This window comes from Ceratotherium simum, chromosome 1, assembly GCF_057802395.1.
Source record: "Ceratotherium simum simum isolate JZ-2026a chromosome 1, ASM5780239v1, whole genome shotgun sequence".
NCBI lineage: Eukaryota > Metazoa > Chordata > Mammalia > Perissodactyla > Rhinocerotidae > Ceratotherium > Ceratotherium simum.
In genome coordinates this window covers 84,130,640-84,151,331 of record NC_141900.1, presented here as the reverse complement: position 1 = coordinate 84,151,331, position 20,692 = coordinate 84,130,640, and the positions used below count along the sequence as shown (strand labels likewise).

At 39.6% G+C, this 20,692-nt stretch overlaps 1 protein-coding gene across 4 annotated transcripts in view; it reads left to right on the top strand.

Moving 5' to 3' along the window:
- Positions 1 to 20,692, top strand: part of ZNF800 (zinc finger protein 800) — a 127,572-nt gene that overhangs the window by 67,458 nt on the left and 39,422 nt on the right. The window contains exons 1-2 of one of the 4 annotated variants that reach the window (XM_087430302.1): positions 14,827 to 15,493; positions 15,955 to 16,073. In XM_087430302.1, coding sequence (XP_087286428.1) covers positions 16,013 to 16,073 — 61 coding nt within the window. In that variant the 5' untranslated portion in view covers positions 14,827 to 15,493; positions 15,955 to 16,012. Of the gene's footprint in view, positions 1 to 14,826; positions 15,494 to 15,954; positions 16,074 to 20,692 lie in introns of those variants that run through there. The other 3 variants (XM_087430312.1, XM_004418732.3, XM_087430306.1) reach the window with 3 other exon arrangements.

Below are 20,692 nucleotides of genomic sequence, written 5' to 3'. Positions count from 1 at the left end.
TGAACCTTGAAAACAACGCTAAGTGAAAGAAGTCAGTCACAAAAGGCCACATTTTATATGAATCCATTTATATGAAGTGTCCAGAATAGGCCAATCCACAGAGAGAAAGTAGATTGGTGGTTGCCAGAGGCTAGGGGGAGAAGGGAATAGAGAGTAACTGCTAAGGGGTACAGGATTTCTTTTTGGGATGATGAAAATGTTCTGAAATTAGATAGTGATGATGGTTGTACAACTCTGTGAATATACTAAACTCCACTGAATTGTTAATGCTAACAGGGTGAATTTATTATATCAGTCATATAATATCGATGATATCTCAATTTAAAAACATATGTATATATGTATATATATATTGTACACGCACATAACATAATGACACCATGTTTTGTGTGCGCGTTTGACTGTAGTGATTAAATCTCTAATCTTGCTACACACTCTGATGCTTTTACTTTGCTCTTAAGATAAAGGCCTCTACACATGGCTTACAAGGGCCTTTCCAACCTCATGTCACACAGTGTTGCCTGTGCAAAGATACACACGCCTTCTTTCTTCCATAAGACCTTTGTGCTTGCCAGACCCTGTGCCTGGAATGCTCTTTCAACCTCACTTTATCTGGGTAATTCCTTGTCACTTCCTTTAGCAAGCCTGCCCTGACCTTCCTGACAAGGTCAAATCCCTCTATTATACCCTCTCATAGCACCATATCTCTTATCATACCACTTACCATATTATGCATATTATATTTGAACTTTAAGGGTGATTTTTGGATTAATATCTGTTTTTTCAATTAGACTGTAAATTCCTTGAGGGGTAGGTAGTATGATCACGTCTGGTTTTGCTTATACCTATTTCCTTGGAACAGTATCTAACACACAGTGCCTAATCTATTTATAGAGATCAGTAAATATTCATTGAATGAGTTAATCAGTGAGTCACTTTCTCTTTAGTCTCTGTTATGCCACTTCTGAGTTTACTTCCACTTCTGCCTTTGTGTTCATTCATTAAAAAATGCTCATTGAGTGCCTAACTATGTGCCAGACTGTATACGGTTGCCTGTGTCTCATGAAATGATAACTGGTTTAATCAACTACAATTACAAAGGCAGGAGTCATTTTGTTGTTGTTATGTGCCATCAAGTTGGCTCCTGGTGACCCTATGAATGAGTGATGTCCACAATGTCCCGTCCTCAACAGCCCTAGTCAGCTTCTGTCGACTCATGCCTATGGCTTCCTTTATGGAGTCAATCCATTTCATATTTGGTCTTCTTCCTTTCCTGCTGCCTTCTACTTTTCCCAGTATTATTGTCTTTTCCAAAGAATCCTGCCTTCTCATGATGTGCCCCAAGTAGGACAGCCTCAGTTTTATCGTTTTTGCCTCCAGCAATAGCTCAGGCTTCATTTGCTCTAGGACCCACTTCTTCATCTTTCTGGCAGTCCAGGTATCCACAGAGCTCTCTTGCAACACCATATTTCTTTTTTTTCTTTTTTTTGAGGAAGATCAGCCCTGAGCTAACATCCACGCCAGTCCTCCTCTTTTTGCTGAGGAAGATCAGCCCTGAGCTAACATCTATTGCCAATCCTCCTCCTTTTTTCCCCAAAGCCCCAGTAGATAGTTGTGTGTCATAGCTGCACGTCCTTCTAGTTGCTGTATGTGGGATGGGGCCTCAGCATGGCCGGAGAAGCGGTGCATCGGTGCCTGCCCGGGATCCGAACCCCGGGCTGCCAGTAGCAGAGTGCACGCACCCAACCGCCAAGCCATGGGGACGGCCCCTCAACACCATATTTCAAATGAATCAATTTTTTTCCTGTCAGCCTTCTTCACTCTCCAGCTTTTGCACCCAGACATAGTAATTGGGAATACGAGGGGATGGATAATTTTGGCCTTAGTCTTTAATGACACTTCTTACACCTGATGATCTTTCCTAATTCTTTCATTGCTGCCCTTCCAAGTCTCAGTCTTCTCTGAATTTCTGGGCTGCAGTCTCCATTTAAATTGATGACTGACCCAGGTAAACAAAATCTTTAACAATTTCAATGTCTTTATTGTCTATGTTAAAGTTGTGTGGGTCTTTTGCAGTCATGATTGTTATCTGCTTGATGTTCAAATGCTGTCTTGCTTTGGCACTTTCTTTCACTTTCGTCACAAGTCATTTCAAGTCATTGCTGCTTTCTGACAGCAAGATGGTGTCATCTGCATATCTTAGATTGTTGAGTTGTCTTCCTCCAATTGTCACTCCTCCTTTATCTGAGTCTAGCCCAGTTTTTCATATGATGTGTTCTGTATACATATTAAACAGATAGGGAGATAAAATACACCCTTGTCTCACCTTTGCCTATAGGAAACCATTCTGTCTCTCCATATTCTGTTCTGACAGTGGTTTCTTGTCCACAATTCAGGTTGCGCATCAGGAGTATCAAGTGCTGAGGCACGCCCATTTCTTTCAGAGCAGCTCATAGCTTTTCATGATCCATGCAGTCAAAGGCTTTACTATAGTCTATAAAACACAGACTAAACTTCTGAAATTCTTTGGAGCACTCCAGTAGCCAATGAATAATTGCAATTAGATCTCATGTGCCTCTCCCTTTTTGAAATCCTGCTTGGACATCAGGCATTCCTTGCTCCCTGTAAGGTAAAAGACTTTGTTGCAGCACTGTGAGCACCAACTTACTTGCATGGGAAATTAGAGCAATGATCCTATAGTTACTACACTCCTTGGCATCTCCTTTCTTGGGGATTGGGATATATACTGAGTGTTTCCAGTCTGCAGACCATTGTTTTGTTTTCCATATTTGTTGGCATATTCTTGTTAGGATTTTGACAAATTTCAGTCTTCATGGCTTGAAATAATTCTATTGATACCCCATCTACCCCTGGTGACTTATTTCTTCCCAGTACTTTCAGGGCAGCTATCACTTCACTTTCTAAAATTACAGGTTCTTCCTCATAGGAATCTTCTTCCAAAGGAATCTGTCATTCTTTTGTCTCTTCTGTATAGATCTTCAGTATACTGTTTCCATCTTCCCTTTATTTTCTCCTGATCAGATAGTGTGCTTCCCTGTTGGTCATTCAGCATTCCTAATCTAGGTTTAAATTTCCCTATGATTTCTTGAATCTTCTGGAAGAGACCTCTTGTCCTTCCTTTTTTGTTATTTTCTTCTATCTCTTTGAATTGGCCATTACAGTAGTTTTGCCTACAAAAAATTCTGAATAGGCCTACAAGAATATAGGAATTCATCTCCTCATAACATGGCTGTGTATATGGCAGGAACTTAAGGCTTCATAGACTCTCCCTTCAGAGTTTTCAATATATTATTCTTGGTAATGTCAGTCAACTAAATCATATAACTTAACCTTGAAAGTTTTTTTCTAGCTCCTGTCCTAATCTTACTACCAAACTTCCAGCTCAACTATAAATTTAATTTCGTAGCAAATCAAATTATTGTGGTATATAAGAACTAGAGATACTAACCTAACCAAAACTGTTTCTAATGCTGATCCAGACTGTACTACTTATCTGAAAATTGTAAAAAGTCAGATAAATAATTTTTATAAATGATTTTTGATTATTCAATTATATTCTCTTAATGAATCATACTTTACGCAAATTAATTTGTCTACATAAATTAATCATAGCAAAGAACATTCTTATATATTATGTATATTTGTACTAACTCCATAAGTATAAGCAGTTGTATTTTTGGTAGAAATATGGGTTCTCAAATTATGTAAACTGAGTCCTTCTAAGTTCATAATCATGATTTTTCTGCTGAATGTTTAATAGAAGGAAAATTTTTTGTTGTTATTTTGGAATTTTTAATCAGAAAGTAAATTAATGAAAGCATATGCATGAAAACAGTAGACTGCATGTACTCTGTAGGGAGACAGCAATTGTATTAGACTGTAAACTTCATGAGGGTGGAGATCATGTTGTTTTGTTCATCATTAGGTCTCTCATTCAAACCTCTAGCACTGTTATTGGCATATATTGAATGCTCAATAAATATCTGTTAGATGAATGAATCAAAATACTCTAATTCCACACTCGATATTTATAGGGGAAAACTAATGAGGCCTGATCCCACTGTTGGCGTTAACAGAGCAATTGTTGGTTTGTGTCTCAGTTTATGAAAGAAACTAGTGAGTAAAATGTATATTCTAACTTTGAATTAGGAGAGGCAAGAAAAGTCTGATTTCTTAGTGCATGGTTCATGTGAGAAAAAAGTTTGTTCTGATTTACTGTATTTCAAACTATATGAGTTTAGAGGCATGAAGTTTTGGTTCAATTACCCATCATTTTTGCACAATGTCAGGGTTAGAAATAACTTCAAAGTCATCTTTTTAAATCCAACCTTTCATCTAAAGTTTGAATCTCCCTTACAATATTTCTGCCAAGGGTCCAGCCAAAGTTTGAACATTCCTAAGGGATAGGCAACTTACCACTTGCTGAGGCAATCCATTCCATTTTAGGACAGTTTGGTTAGAAAATTCGTTATTCTTTTGCATTGAAATTGGACTTCTCATGTTTCTCACACCCAGCAAGATTGGGTATATAGAATACATATATTTTCTCTTCCATCCAACACCCTCATACGTATTTGAAGTCTTTGTTGGCTACGCGAAATTTCCCCACTTTGTACTAACACTCTACGTAGGACACGATTTCAAGTCACTTCCCTTTTACGGTCACTCTCCCAGTGACTGTGCCTCTGTTTGTTTATATCTCTTTAAAGCGTAGTGTCCAGACTGAAGCCAGTATTTTAGGTGTGGTTTATGTGCAGCAACTATGCTCCTGCCAAATACTGGATTTGTAGATAGCGAGGAGTGTCCCAGACATTTTCTCTTGGGAGTGTAGCGACAATTCCTATGAATCTGCAACAACCTTTCTGTCTCTCTCATGTAAGTATCAGAGCTGGAGCATTTCAGATTGGGTAAAGTGATTCTTTCCTAGGTCGCATAAAAAATGATGGGAGAGAATATGTATCTCCTTTCAGCTCCCTCCTAAGGGAATATATGAAGACTAATATAATGCTGTTTATTGTTTTTGCTTTGCTTATAAGTGTGATAATGAATGTAAACTGCCTAGCCTGATGTCTGGTTCAGAGTAGTGATGCAACAAATCTTAGTTAACTTTTCGTTTCCCCTCACCATCTCTTTATATTTTTTCTCAGATTTTCCCCCCTCTTTTTAACACAAGGATGATGTAGAGATGAACAAGCTGACTATAAAATATCTTCTGTAGACTCCTTTTTAATTCCCAGAAGGCATGTGTTCTTTGTTTTCTTTAAGTAAAATCCTAAGGGACAGTTAGATGAGATACAAATATCTCCAATGTTTTCCAAATAAAATATAGCACTTAAGTTGAAGAATCTTTAGACATTCATTTTGTTAATCTAGTTACGTGTGCATTATTTTGCATTTTCATTTATCTGACTAGGTTGTGTGTTTAAAATGAGCTTCCTAAGACTAGAAAGACAAGAATTAAAAAATGAGAGGTTTCAATTAGATCTTCTCTCAACTTACTGTATTATAGTTCTCAGTTTCACAAGTGATTAAGAAAAGAGAACTAACATCAATGGGGGAATTTTTGAATATCCTATAGCAATTGTCCTTTTAAAAAAAATTTCTGAGAAATGTAAAGCAACTTTGTTCCCATAAATGAAACTGCCATTTCTGACAGTGCTGGCGTGCTGTATCCTCTAGCAGTAAGATGATTAGAAACACACTGAACTCGGACTCACTTTTTTACAAAGGCATTTATTTTAGAAAAGAGAGTGACACTAGGTTTAGGTACTCCCCCACAAAGTACTAAAAAGAAAGTGTCATTCTATGGCATTGAAAACAGTGATACTAAGTTCAGTGTCTAGGTGTCACTGAATGATTTAGTGCTGCCTAGCAACACAGGTCTTGACACTGTGTATCCTGTGGGGCTTTATCCTAACTAGAAACGACTCTGCTTGAGTGGAGAGAGTAATTCCTTGATGCTCTTTTTCAAAATTCTCACCAGTTTAACTTTTTCCTTACTTCATATATAACAATTACAACACTGAAATATAAAGTCTGCTGACCGTGAATATCTGATGACTTGAAAGTAGAAGAAACACCCAGCAAGCTTCCTGACTTTATATAAGATACCTTCTACCTTCGTATGCTCCAATTCTAGAGATTTCTCAGATTCCAGACATATGACTTTCACTTAAAAAAATTAGAAAGTTTGAATGGGAAAAATTAATGTCAATTTAAGATTTAAAATGTGATCATTTTGTAGAAATCATTTTAGAAATTATTTAAAATCTCAGATAAATATAATAAGTGCAAGCACCAGCCATTTACCTAAAATGTTCTTTCATTGTAAGTTATGGTCTGATACATAGTAGTCTATGTGTCCAACTGGAATTAAGACCTGAGACACAGGTATGGATTTTTAACTTTGACTCAGTTCCCATAAGCCAAAAGTGTACATTTCTTCTAGTACTTTGTCGTTAGAGAGGCATCATCTCATTTTCCAGAGAAGATTTCAGATTTGGTATTTCAGATCAAGATGCTAACTAAGTTAGAGTTACATAAAAGAGCTAACTTCATTCTGTTCCACAGTCTTGAACTGCAGCCTTATTCTCAGTCTTGCAAATGAACTTTCTTGGCCATAAGGAAGAGCAGTTAGGAGACTGAATGAAAAACTCAAAATGCTTTTTCGATGATATGATGTCACATACAAAGCTCTTCAATGACCACCTGTTCAAATTGAATCACATAGCATGTACAACTGATAATTTCAGATGAATTACCCTGCTAGTATATAACAATATGTAATCTATTAGTCATCTGTCTTAAAGAAATAGGTCTTGGTAACATTATAATATTTACTTAGAAAAAAACAACACATTATTATTCATCATCTATTATTATCTCTTCTCTAATTCAAGTGAGTTGAAAAACCGATGCTGCAAACACCTCCATCGCCCTGTCCCCCTCCTGCTGTTGTGTATAGGACCTTTTAAGCCCATGGTTTCAATCATCTCTCTTGTGCGTGTCTTATGTGATTATCATGAAACAATACAATTTTTTACACGCCACCACTACTAGATTGGGAGCTTCTCAATAATCAGACTACAAACTCCAAGAGGGTAAGAATTTCCTAAATTATTCGTGGATGTATTCCCAGGACCTAGGGCCTAGGCGTTAAGGAAATTTTTGTTGACTAAAGGGAAGAGACCTTGTCTTACTCTTCCGTGTATTCTCGGTTTGCCATGATGTTTGGAATATAATAGATACTCAGTAAAAATGCTGGTTGAACGGATTTACTGATAATAAATTAGCACCTAGGGTAACTAAAGGCTTTTTTTCTACCTTCATATCATGTAAGAGTAAAAAAAAAAAACAGTTTCCAGTTACATAATTGGTCATAGTTTCTAATTATATTGCAGAGTCAATGCAACTAACTTTTACTCTCTTTTGCTTTCCTTTATTTTTTGGTGAGGAAGATTGGCCCTGAGCTAACATCCATGCCAATCCTCCTCCATTTTGTATGTGGGACGCTGCCATAGCACGGCCTGATGTGTGGTGTGTAGATCTGCAGCCGGGATCCAAACTCGTGAACCCTGTGCCACTGAATCAGAGTGCGTGAACTTAACCACTATGCCACCGGGCTGGCCCTGTGCTCTCTTTTACTTTTGATTTTATCATTCCTAAAACCTAAGTAGGATTATTAGGATCACTAATTAAAAGGAGTCTCTATAATAAAACCATTGTTATCTCCTCACAAATTATTTATTCATAACAAAAGGGAAAATAGTAACTATACAGTGAAGAAACTGATTAACCCCTTAAACCAGTGACCAAGATTAATATCAAACATATATGCACCCTCTATTCATTGCAGCATTATTTACAATAGCTAAGACATAGAAGCAACCTAACTTTCTATCAATCAATGAATGGATAAAGAAAATATGATATATATATACACACACAGATATACACATATATATATGTGTACACATATATACACACATATATATATGTGTACACATATATACACACATATATATATGTGTACATATATACACACATATATATGTGTACACATATATACACATATATATATACACACACAATGGAATATTGTTCAGCCATAAAAAGAAAGACATCTTGCCATTTGTGACACATAGATAGACCTTGAGGGTATTATGCTAAGTGGAATAAGACAGAGAAAGACAACTACTAAATGATCTCACTTATATGTGGAATCTTAAAAAACAAAACAAAACAAAACAAAACAAAACCAAGCTCATAGATGCAGAGGACAGATTGGTGTTTGCCACAGGCGGTTGTTGGGGGGGTGGGTGAAATGGGTGAAGGGGGTCAAAAGGTACAAACTTCTAGTTATAAAATAAATAAGTCCTGGGGATGTAATGTACAGCATGGTGACTATAGTTAATGATACTGTATTGTATATTTGAAAGTTGCTAAGAGAGTAGATCTTAAAAGTTCTCATCACAAGAAAAAAAATTTATAAGAATGTATGGTGATGGATGTTAACTAGACTTATTGTGGTGATCATTTTGCAATATATACATATATCGAACCATCATGTTGCACACCTGAAACTAATATAATGTTATATGTCAATTATATTTCAATAAAAAAGATTAATATCAAATAGACATTGCATGCCTCTGGATGTGATACCCTGAGAAAGACACCACATCACTTATCTTGTATTCCATTAAAAAAATGTAAAACTTCAATCTAATTATGAAGAAACATCAGACAAATCCAAATTGACCATTCTATAAAACAACTGGCCTTATTAATCAAAATGTCATTGTCATGAAAGACAAAGAAAGGCTGAAGCACTGTTCCAGGTTAAAGGAAAGTAAAGAGACATGACTAGTATGGTTGTTCTCTACACTGAAAATGAGGGTCCTATTAGGCCAAAGCCCTAACTAAAGCAAACCACTAAAACTGATTTTCCCTACTAAAGTTTTTCTTATTATCTTTATTGCAAAGAATAAATGTTGTCCATATTTCTTCTTTAGCTCAATTGAAATCAGAATTTATTCACTCAAGCCCATCCAGTAACTTTTAATGGTTGCCTATTATGTGCCAGGTAGTGTGCTAGATGACGGCAAAACAAAGAGGAATAAATTATGGTCTGTTTCTTGATGAATTCAGACTAACGAGAGAGTCAGATATTTAATCCAAATGACGGACTACAGGAGCAGGAAGATGGAGTGATTATTTGTCTGTGGGAGCTAGTTTAAGAGAAGAAGTGACATCTGAAGTGGGTTTTGAAGGACTGGTAAGAGTTTTCCAGGTGAGGGGAAGGATGTTTCCAGGCATGAGGAGCAGCATGTACAAAGGCTTTGTGCCTTGAAAAGTTCAATAATTATTTCTAATTTTATGCCAGATGTAGTTCAGAAGCATTAAAACCTAGGTTAGCTACTTTCAAAAATATTTTTATTGTGAAATATGCACATTCATAAAAGTGCATAAAACACAACTGTCAGCTTACTGAATTATTACAAGGCCAATATACATGTAATGATTATTGAGGTCAAAATCTATAAAATGGCCAGTAACCCCAAAATTGGCATCCTCCATCCAGTACACTTCCTAACCCTCTCCTTCCCTCAAAGGTAACCACTATTCTATTATTTTAATAGTTGCTTTAATGGAAACACTCACATAACTGACACCTCTATGATCTCACTCTAAAATTCCCTTGTGTCCCACACTCCTTCCCCACCCAGTTTAACTACCGTTTGCTTTGTTGATTTCTGCAAAGGGTGAGAAATCCAGTGTGTTTGGAGCATAAAGTTGTGAAGTTGTGGGAGGGCCGGGTATAATAATAAGTCTTTATTATTACTATACCTGTACTGTGTTCCAGGTCCTGCTGGGTGCTTTATTCATTAACTGATTTCCCACAACACTGAAGGTAGTGTACAGCTGAGGAAATTGAGGCTCAAGAGAGGTTCTCATTTCCTTAGAGAAACAAAATTCAAGTGATGGAGATAGGACTAACACACAGACTTTTCAAATCCAAAATACACGCTCTTTTTACTAATGCTTCTTTTTAAGATTTGACTTCTTCATGTAGAAAATTGGATTTTAAATTGGGGAGTAATATTATTGGATTTATTTGGACTGTGGTTCTGTTGATAGTGTGGAATAATGGAGTGAAGGAGAGATTGGTGGTAGGGAGACCATGGAGGTAGTTATGGCAATGGTTCAGATATGACGTTTTGGACTAGAAGATTGATAGTGCATATGGAGAGAGGAAACTGTATTTCCTAGACCTTTCTGAGGTATAAGGAATAATTTATGGTGCTAGGTTAGATGCTGGGGATAAGAGAGTTGAGAAACAGTGTACACAGGTAACTTGCATTACCTTGCATCTTCACATATGCTCCTCTCCATGACTCCAAGGCTTCCATCTTGATAACCCAAAAGGATAGCAACACTATTGATTAAAATTTGAAAGAGGAAGAACAGGTTTGGTGCCAAGATATGTTCAGTTTTGGTCCTGCTAATTTTGACATGCCTGGGGAAATTCAGATGGTCTGTCTCGTTGGTAGTTCGAAATAAAACTTAGAGGCTCCAGGGACAGGTCTGAGCTGAAGATAAAATTTTAGGAATAATCAGAATATATGTAACTTGAGGCACAGGACCTGGACTGAGACAGAACTATGTTTAAATCTTAGCTCAGACACTAATTATCTGTTTCCCTATTTGTAAAATGGGATACTATCTAACCCAGGATCTTTGCAAGGATTCCGTGAAAAACTAGAAAGCACTTAGCACGTTGTCTGAGTTCAGTAAGTGACAAAATTATCATTAGCTATTATTAGATTACGATACAGACTTACTTATGAACAAACTCCACTGTGACAAAAAACATTTTTTTTAAATGAAATTCACTTAAATGCTATCTGAAATGCATTTGAATGGAAGACCTATAAGGTATGGATTGAGGCCCACATGGCAGCATGGTGTATGCATTGTGTCACCTGGCCAGCAAGACCTAAGTGTGCCTTTGGCACTAGGAATGGAAGATACAAGTCCATGTCAGGGGTTTCCTGGTAGGCGACATATCTCCAGGGAGACAACCCAGGTACAACCTCTCTCTACTCTCCTTAAAACAAACATTTTAGGGAAAGCATTATCTTCTTTTTTCATATTATGTTGTGTGCACAATACTTAGGTGTTAAGTTCTATATGGTTGATAATAGATCAACAGTTTAATCTTTTTCCTTTTAAATCAAATTTTCCATGACCCTTTCTAAACTCTCAGCCTTTATTTAGGCCCATAATTTGATTTGTACATAATTATGTTTAATTATTTGTGTTGCAAAATGCCACATTGTAATCAAAGCTAGAAAATCTGGACCAGAGTATGTAGGTCCCATAAGAACTATAATTGCTTCTACTTGATGTGAGGTTTTATGCTGTTTTAGTGGCATCTGTTTAGAACAGATGGGAAAATCTTAAAGAAAGCAAGAAAAGGATGAGAAAAAGAAGTCCAGGGAGAAAAGTTAAGGAATCACCAAAGTTTATCTACACAAGGCCATCAAATTGACTCAGTAAGTCAGCTTAAAGTCAGCTTAAAGAATAGATTTAACTAGTGTTTAGCGTTTGCTGTTCTTAAAGGCATCATCAAGCATTAAAAAAAATCAGCAGCTTTAATTAGTATCATACTTGAAATAATTATATATTGTGATAGACTGTATGCAAAGATCATCACAATAATTCCTCCCATTCCTATATACATGTCCCTTTGAAATGTGACTTGGCTGCTCCTCCCATCAAGAAGGGGAATCTATCTCCCCAGTTCCTGAATCTGTGCTGGCCTTTTGACTTACTTTGATTAATAGAATACGGTGGAAGTGATGTCATGTAACCTCTGCTTCAAGAGATCTTGTAGCTTCCACTCTGCACCTGCTTGGCATGCTGCCACAATACGAAGAAGCCCAGTTAATCCTGAGAATGAAAGTCTAAGAAGAGAGAGAGGTCCAGCCAATAGTCAACACCAACTGCCAGCCATGAGTGCGCCTGTGTCAAGCTGCCAGATGACTGTAGCAGCTACATGCACGATTCCAGACAAGGTCAGGCTAAATCATTGATCTACAGAATTGAGGGCACAAAAAATAGCTTTAAGGCACTAATTCTAGGGTGGTTTATTATGCATCAATAATATATGTGTATCTCTGTGTGTATATATATGGTAGAATTCTCCTGCCTTGAAGATGAGAGAATAATTTTAAACTGTAAAAGGGTCTTCAGTTAATCATTAGGATGTACTTACAGACTTTAAGGATCAAAAAGTTCCTTAAAGCTGTAATGATGTGTCACCTAGGTTGCCACATGAACAATGCAGGGGAAGACAGATGATTTTTCTGCAACGGTTTGTACACAGTGTTTTTAGAGGTAGGGTGATAATTCTAGACAATGTCCAAAGTCTCTTTAAACTATAGAGCTCTGTGAAATTTCAATTAAATTGTGATTTTAATAACCCCATTTCTACTTCATGAACTTGTACATAGCATTTTAATACCTTTTACAACTGACAGGATCTACTGGCTCATCTTTCACATACAATGTGATCCAAAGCAGTTAAGACATAGTGTAGGCAACACAGTATAGGCAATATAGCATAATGGCTAAGGTCATGAGTTCCAGAACCATACTGCTTGGGTTTAAACGCTGGCTCAGTTGCCTATCAGCTGTAACCTTGATGAGTTATCTAACATATCTTTGCCTCAGTTTTCCTACCTGTAGAATGGAAGGATAACAAAACCTCATTGGATTGCTGATAGGATTAAATGAGTTAATACTCGAGCTTAAAACATATTAATTACTCAATACATGTCAGATACTAGTATTGCTGTGTTATAGAAGGGAATGACCTCAGTCCTAGACCCAGTTCTGTTACTGTGTGACCTTCAGCAAATCAGTTAACTGCTCTGGGTTTCAGTTTTCTCATCTGTAAAGTAAGGTTTACTAGATAATTTCCATGGTTTCTTGTCATCTTTAAAATTTTATGACTCAGCGTTCAATATTTGTTTTACCCACATGCACATTCAAATCTTGTCTATAATTCTAATTTTTCAAAGACTAAAATATTCTCTTAGCAAGCAATTTTGTGGACCCTGTAGTAACGGCACTTTGAAGTATAAATAACACTGCATTTACTTGCGAAGCTGGTTTTTACTCACATCTGGTCAGCAAACATTTATAACTCTCACATATCTGAAGCAATGCCTTTTCAATTATGGAAACTTAAAAGTGTATATTCATTTTATAACCTGTGATAAGTGCGCTTATTAAATAAAAGTAGCAAAAGATCCTCCAAAAACAAGTATTTCACCTCAAATTGTACTACACAAAAATTTCCAACGTTAAATAAAAATTACCTATAGTTCCACTGTGTCACATTAAAAAATTTTTCCTATTTTTTTTGCCTAAGCATATTGCATACAATTAAATACTATACAAAATGTGATTTTTATCGGCTGTATAACAAACACCATCACGTGGACGTAAAATAAATCAATTTATTTTACATTGATTTATAAATCGTGGCACTGTATTACATTTCAGTTTGACGTTGTGTGATGCTTGACAATAGGACAGATAGAAACGATCAAATACAGTACTTATATGACGTGTGTGTGTAGAATGTACAATAAGTTGAATTCCTTTTAAAAAGGTGGTCATTTTTCTATCCTTTTCCTGTCACCCCTATAATCAAGCTGCTACAATCCCTCAAGACCTATGCAAATGCTCCATTCAATATTTTTACAAAAAATTTATCAATTTCTGGACCTGCCACAAATTTCCTTTGAATTTTGAAAATAGATTTCAGTCACTTGGTTGCTCTTCGAAACACACATAGAGTCTATCTGCCTTTGCTTTTTCAGGGTTCCGAAAACTGGCAGTTTAAGTTAGACAACCGCGAAGGTTTTCAGTGGATCTCGCGGGGCGGGGAGATAAAGCGAATGGGCTTTTTCTCCCTTAAAATTTCCTGACCGACAGTGGACATGTATTTGCTTCTTGGGCAAGAATTCCGTTTTACTTGGGGAGAAGGCGGAGGATGTGGCTCTCGAGCCCCCAAGAAGCGGCACAGGGGTTTGCTGCATTTGACAGACGGCTGAGATCTTCGGGGATTTTCCGGGAGCCGACCGGGGGGAAAGTGCGTACAGCGCACGTGACCCAACTTCACTTTCAGGTTCCAGAAGCGGAGCGCTGCTGGAATCAGAACCGATCTTCCACCACTGGATTGTTTTCCTCCCAAGGACCCGATAAAACCCCCAAGTTCTGAGAGGTGCACTTTGGTAATTGCTGGGTTTAAAAGAAAAGTTTCGACTTTTTTAATGCGCTGGCAACCTTTTCGGAATCACCTCCACTTCGGGCTGCCGCACTTGCCCAGCCTCTTCCTACAGCTCACGCCCGTGCTTTTCCGAGCCTCCCTGTCTCGGTCCCACTGAAAGGAGAAAAGCCAGAGCAACAGTTTGGTTGCTGGGCAGCCCGTCTCCGGGCGCGAAAGCCGCACCACGGGCCTCACACCTCTCGGCGCGCGCAGCTCAGGGCTTGCGCTCTCCGTCGGCCGGCGGGACGACGCGCGGGCGAGTGGCCGACCCGAGACCCCCGCCGCGGCCCCAGCGCCACCCGCCACGGCTCCCTCCTCCCGCCCGGCCGCGCCGCGTCGCAGCCCCACAGGCGGGGGCGCCGGGCCGGGCGCATGCGCGCGGCGCTCCCGGGCGTGCCGGCCACACTCCCCCCACCCACTCTGAGAGCTTGTCACTTCCTGCCCTCGCCCCATCTCCGTCCGGGGTCAGTCAGTCGCTCCCTGTCGCTGCCGGAGAGTCTGTGCTTCCCCCTTCCTACCCGCTCTGCGGCGGTAGCTCAGGCTCTTCGGGGAGGGGGAGACAGAGAAAGAGAGGGACTGACTTAATAAAGTTTCCTGAACCAACAACTACTACCAAAACAGGCCCAAGGTTGGGGGAAACCCCATTCTTTCCCGCCCCTCTCCAAAAGCCTGAGCAACCGTTGCAGGTGGAGCGGCGCTGGGGATAGCCGGGCTCCGGCGGCAGCCGTTGCCCCGGCGAGGGGCGTCTCAGGTCTTGACCGCTGCGGTTCCGGCTCTTTCCGTGGCGGCGGCGGCTGCTGCGGGGCGGTTCCTCCTGTCAACTGCCTGCGCCCGCGCCGCCCGCCCGCCCAGCTCCACAGCGCGGAGGGACGCCGTGAGCCGCCGCCGCCGCCGCCGCCGCCGTCGTCTCCGGCCGCGCAGGGCCGTGGTGAGCTGTGGCGCTTCCGCGTCAGCGCCGGCGGGGACTTTTTGGGAGCGCGTCGGGCTCGAACCCCGGGACCCTTCGCGTGGTCCCCCGAGGCTGCGCCAGGTGGGGCCCGAAGCCGCCTGCCGCGCCAGGCTGTCCCCGCGGCCGCCCGGCCTGCCTTCCTTCCTTCCGCCTGCCCGCCGGCCCGCCCTAGGAGTTAAGTAAGTTGGGCGCACTTGGTGGTGGGATCCGGAGCGCCGCGGGCGAGACCCCAACGCACGTGCGTGGCGGGAGGGCGCGGCGTGGGCCAGCCGCCGGCGGGAGCCGCACCGCGGCCGCCCCTGCTGTCGCCCCCGGGCCCCGGCGCCGGCCGTACCCGCCGCGCTCCGCGCCTCCATCTCCGCGCGCGCCGCCCGGGCCGGCGAGGCCGCCGCTCGCGCAGCCGGCCAGGCCCTCGCCCTGCGCTGCGCGCCCGAGGCTGCGTTTCCGGGTAGAGCGATGAACCTGTGCGGAGTTCGGGCGGGGGAAGCCTTCGTGCGTTTCTCTTTATTCAGTTCAAGAGGAAGGTGTGGGTTCGTGGAGGGAAGGCGGAGGGCGCGTGAGGGCATCGGGTCTGGAAAACGCAGCCGCGGCCCCCCCAGGAAGTTCAGGGAGAGTGACGGGTTTGCGCTTCTTTCAACAGCCAAGCCGCAATGAAGAGCTTCTTACAGTGAGAGGAAAGTAGGTCGCGCCCACTGAAAATGCCTTTAAGGGACAAATACTGTCAGACTGACCACCATCATCACGGATGCTGTGAACCAGGTATACCCCTTTCTTCTCCAGTTACTTCGCCCTTCGTCCGAGCCACTCGGCCTTCTGTTTCCTTCTAGTTCTTTTTTTTCTTTTTTTTTGCCTCCTGCCTGAGAAGTCATTCTTAAGTAAGCAAGCTATAATTTTCCCCAGCATAAAACCAGTTATGAAGCTAAAAGCTTGTACAAACAAGAGGTCTCCCCTGCTTCATCCCTTAAAAAAAGTACTGCAAGTGTCACTTGAAATCTTTTCCACAAGATCGATCGCTCAGCCCCTTTTCCTTCTCTTTCAAGGCAGCCCGCGGTTAGTAGTGTACCCCATGCTCTGTGAATGTTTAAAACTGAAGAGAAAGGAAAAAACAGGTAGTGGAATACTAGCATTTATCTTCATGAAAGTTATTAAAAATTTCCTGTGCATATTTGTCAGAGAATAGTGCTTAAGGCCTAAAAATGAGTTTAATTTGGGCTAAAAAAAGTTCGTTAAAACTCAACTTGTTGGGAGAATCAGGTTTTGCTAAGTGCAACCTTTAAAAAAATTTTCTTGGACAGAACATATTGTATTGCAGAATAAAAAATCTGATTATTTAGACAGAATACATAAATATTTTTAGGATAGTTATTCAGTGGAACTTTTTTATGAAATGAAAAAGTTGCTTTTTGGAGTCTCATGCAGAATATTAGAAAACTTTAATATGATAAACGTGATATGTAAACGATAGTTTTTCTACTTATTAGAAGTTTGATGTACTTTGTCACATTTAGAAGTACAACTTAAAAGGGAATCTTTGAATACTTACTGTCACGAAACCAAATAAAAGCTTTTCTAGTCTAGTTCAAAGGCAGGTGTTTATCATTATTATTATTATTATTATTTTTTGAGGACTATCAGCCCTGAGCTAACATCTGCCAATCCTCCTCTTTTTGCTGAGGGAGACTGGCCCTGGGCTAACATCCGTGCCCATCTTCCTCCACTTTATATGGGACACTGCCACAGCATGTCTTGACAAGCGGTGCGTCGGTGCGCGCCCGGGATCCGAACCGGCGAACCCTGGGCCACTGCAGCAGAGTGCGCGCACTTAACCACTTGTGCCACCAGAGCGGCCCCCTATCATTATTTTTGACCTAAAAGTTATTAGGACTTTTTATACTTTTGCTTGGTTTTTGTTGGAGTATTTTAAGGGACACTACTGTATTTGGTTTTATAACAGTAGAATTCATTTCAAGTAGAGTACTTTTGGATTAATGGGAAATAATGGCAGTGGTAAAGGGGGTGAACTTCCATTTTCAGAAGACTTTGGTATACATGAGAATAAAATTTGTACTATGACCCTATCCCTACTAATTTGCTGAAAATGAGTGATAACTCACCTCTGCTAATAAAATGGGCAGTCCCAGAATGGGATCCAGTTTCCCTTCAACTTCTCCCTGACCTATCTAACTTTGAGCACCCTTTCATAGTTCTTGTGTATTTGAAGTGAAGATATATCACTTACGTTTTACCACATGTTGAATGGAATTTGCTAGTTTCGAAGTAGAAGGCTGTGAATGCCTTTTATACTTATTTTCCACCGACCTTTCATTCCAGTTTTTTTTTTTCTGAGAACACTTCAAGTCATTTAAGTTGTATTAGTTAATGAAATCGTCTTATTAAAACTTCTTACTTAGGAAGAAGTTTGTTCATTTGTTTCTTTATTTCTTTGACAAATTGTTATGAGCACCTGTTAGATGCTAGGCACTGTCCGAGGCAATGGGGATATAAGTGGTGAACAAAACAGATCAGGTCATCCCCTCATAGAACTTTTGAGTGGAAACAGAGAGACATACACAAGTAAACAAATAAACAAGATAATTTGTGACCATACCCTATTTAGTATATGCTGGTAATTAAGTTTTCTAGAGACTTTAACGTTTTTTTAAAGAGGCTTTCCAGAGTTGAACTTTTTAATATGTAGTACAACTTTTTTGCTTCTTTTTTCTTCCTCATTAACAAGAAATCAGATAAGTTGCATTAATTTAAAAATTTCAACTTTCTTTTAACCCGAAACTTTTTCCATGCAGTTTATTTTTCAGACTGTCAGTTCAGAAGTAGTTGGTGTTTCTTTGCTTTCTTACCTAGAATTAAACACTTTCTCAGGATTTAGTTCAGTGGAAAGCTAGAAGTTTGTTAACACATTGGGTAGTTAATTGTCATTATTTCAGCGGAAGGTATGTGCTGAGTGGGAGGAGGTTATGATAGTTTTTAAAAGAGGATGCCCTCAGTTGGAGGGAAGAAGATGACATGATGTTGGAGAAATTCGTTTAATGGGTTCTCCTGAGAGGTCTGTCTTGTTTGGATTATGAACAGTGGGTGAGTTCCTGAATGAGAGCAGTCTGTTCTGAGGAGGCCTTGATAGGATGGGTCAATTTGTAGTGAAACGTGGTATTACAAGCCTGTCAGTGTATGTAAAGTATTTTCTTAGCTATGTTTTAAGAATGTTTTTTATTACAGAATTTTCAAACATTCAAAAGTAAAGAGAAGGGTATAAGGAGCCTGTTGTAACCATCACACAGCTCCATCGGTTAGCAATACTTGGACAATCTCTTCATCTCTATTCTCCCCTCTCCACAATTCCCTTCTCCACCCTCCAACTGCTCCCCCACCCTCTATTATTTGTAAGCAAATCCCAGACATCATTAAGTAGAAGGATCTTTTAAGGGTCTGGTTTTACTCTAGGAGAGACTCTTCCAAAAGTCAATATTTTTTTCTGGGAAGTATATTCTTGGAAGGATGTAAAGAAAGATGTTAACTTCTGAAGGTTTGGGTGTTTTGGTTGGAGGGAGATGCTGTGTTTTTCCTAAATGATCATGTAATCTGATCTTGGGAGGGATGATAGGATATGTAAGAGGAAATTTTATAAAATATTAACATTTAAAGTTTTTTAGGGTTAAGAGTATGTTTTCAAATGAAGAAAGAATTACTTTCTTACAATGGGAACTACACAGATGTGTATACTAAATGGATATGTCCAGGCATAACTAAGCTTACCCTGGGGTTATTTTGAATGGTGTCTCAGGATGTATAGGTGTTCTGGTGGTAGCAATGCTCTGAAGGTGATGGGTTACAAAATTTTGCTCTAGCTTTAAAATCAGATGTTGTCACGTGGAAGTGGAAGTTGTTGTATTATAGAAAGTTTTCTGGAGCATGTACCTAGATGAGGAAAGGGGGCTGTAAGGAGGGATTTCCATTTTTCCCATATCCCTCCCTTATTCATTACTGTTTTTTAATTCTCTTTCTAGAATTCTTGCCACTTACAGAGCCAGACCTTGAAGCTTTTAGTTCTTTACAGTTGTACAATTTCCACCCTCTCTTTTGTAGTTATTATTTTTTATAAACAGTTATCAGTTGTTATAATGTACAGATACTGAAAAGAGAGCCATCTAATCCAAATAAATAGTATCATCAGTCTAGTTACAAACTTCTACTGTTGTTTCTCTAAGGGGTTGAATTCTACTTCTCTTAGATTTTGGAAAAGATTTCTCAGTTTTTGGTGTCAGGAAAGCAGTTGATTGGTACATGATGATGGTGATGATGCAATTGATTTGTACATGATGATGATGGTGGTGGTGGTGGTAATGATAGAACATTTATTGAGCACTTACTATATTCCAGGCTCTGTTTTAACCAGTTTACCTACATTAGCTAATTTAATCCTCACACAACCTTATGATTTAGATACGTTTATTATCTAATCATAGCCCGGGTCTGGAGTCTTACGTTCTTAATCGCTGAGGTTAGTGCCAATGTTAGATGTTCCCAGCATAATTTGTATTTGTGTGTATGTTCTTAATTCATTTAAAATACCCCTAAAGTGTCTCTTAAAATTGGGAAAATCTTGCTTAATGAAATGACATAGTCCTTAGACATAGTTCCTCCCATATGTGTACACTGAGCACAAGAATTGAAGCCTAAAAGAGAATCTAAGGCTGTGTCTATATACATAGCACAGCAGGCTTTAGCCCTCTTATCAGAAAGCTAAAATGCTGCCCAAGCCTGGGTCCTGAAGCAGTGGCAGCACACATTATGAAGTAACCCTCCCTAACTCCCCACACTGAGCAGATGATCCTGGGTTAAGATGGTAATAGTTGAGTAGAACATTATAGCATATTAAAAAAAGAGGTGGCTAAAGTGGCTGGTTTTTCTACACCACAGCTATCTCTCTCTATTTGATATTTGATGGAAAACTCAGTTTTCCTTTTCAGTACCACAGTCTAATTTATTATATATTTACGCTGCTAATTTGAGAATACTGGAAAGCAGGAATGAGATAGACGTCTGTATATGCAAATGAAAATTTTTATTTTTAAAATGGAAATATTATTTTTACTTATTATAAAAATGATTTTTCTAAAATGCACACTTCTAAAAGCCCAGGCTCTGAAGCACTAGTGAAGTGTGAGGCAGAAAGTGAAAATCACTCCTGGAAACCCACCCTGACAGAACCTTTGTTAAGTTTTGTTGGTATCTCACCAGACTTTCTGTGTTTATATTAGCCTTTATGCATGCACACATATATGTTAAATTTATTTCCTTATGTATCTATTGAAATATAAATATAAATGAGATCATAATCTATAACCTGTTTTTGTTGCTTA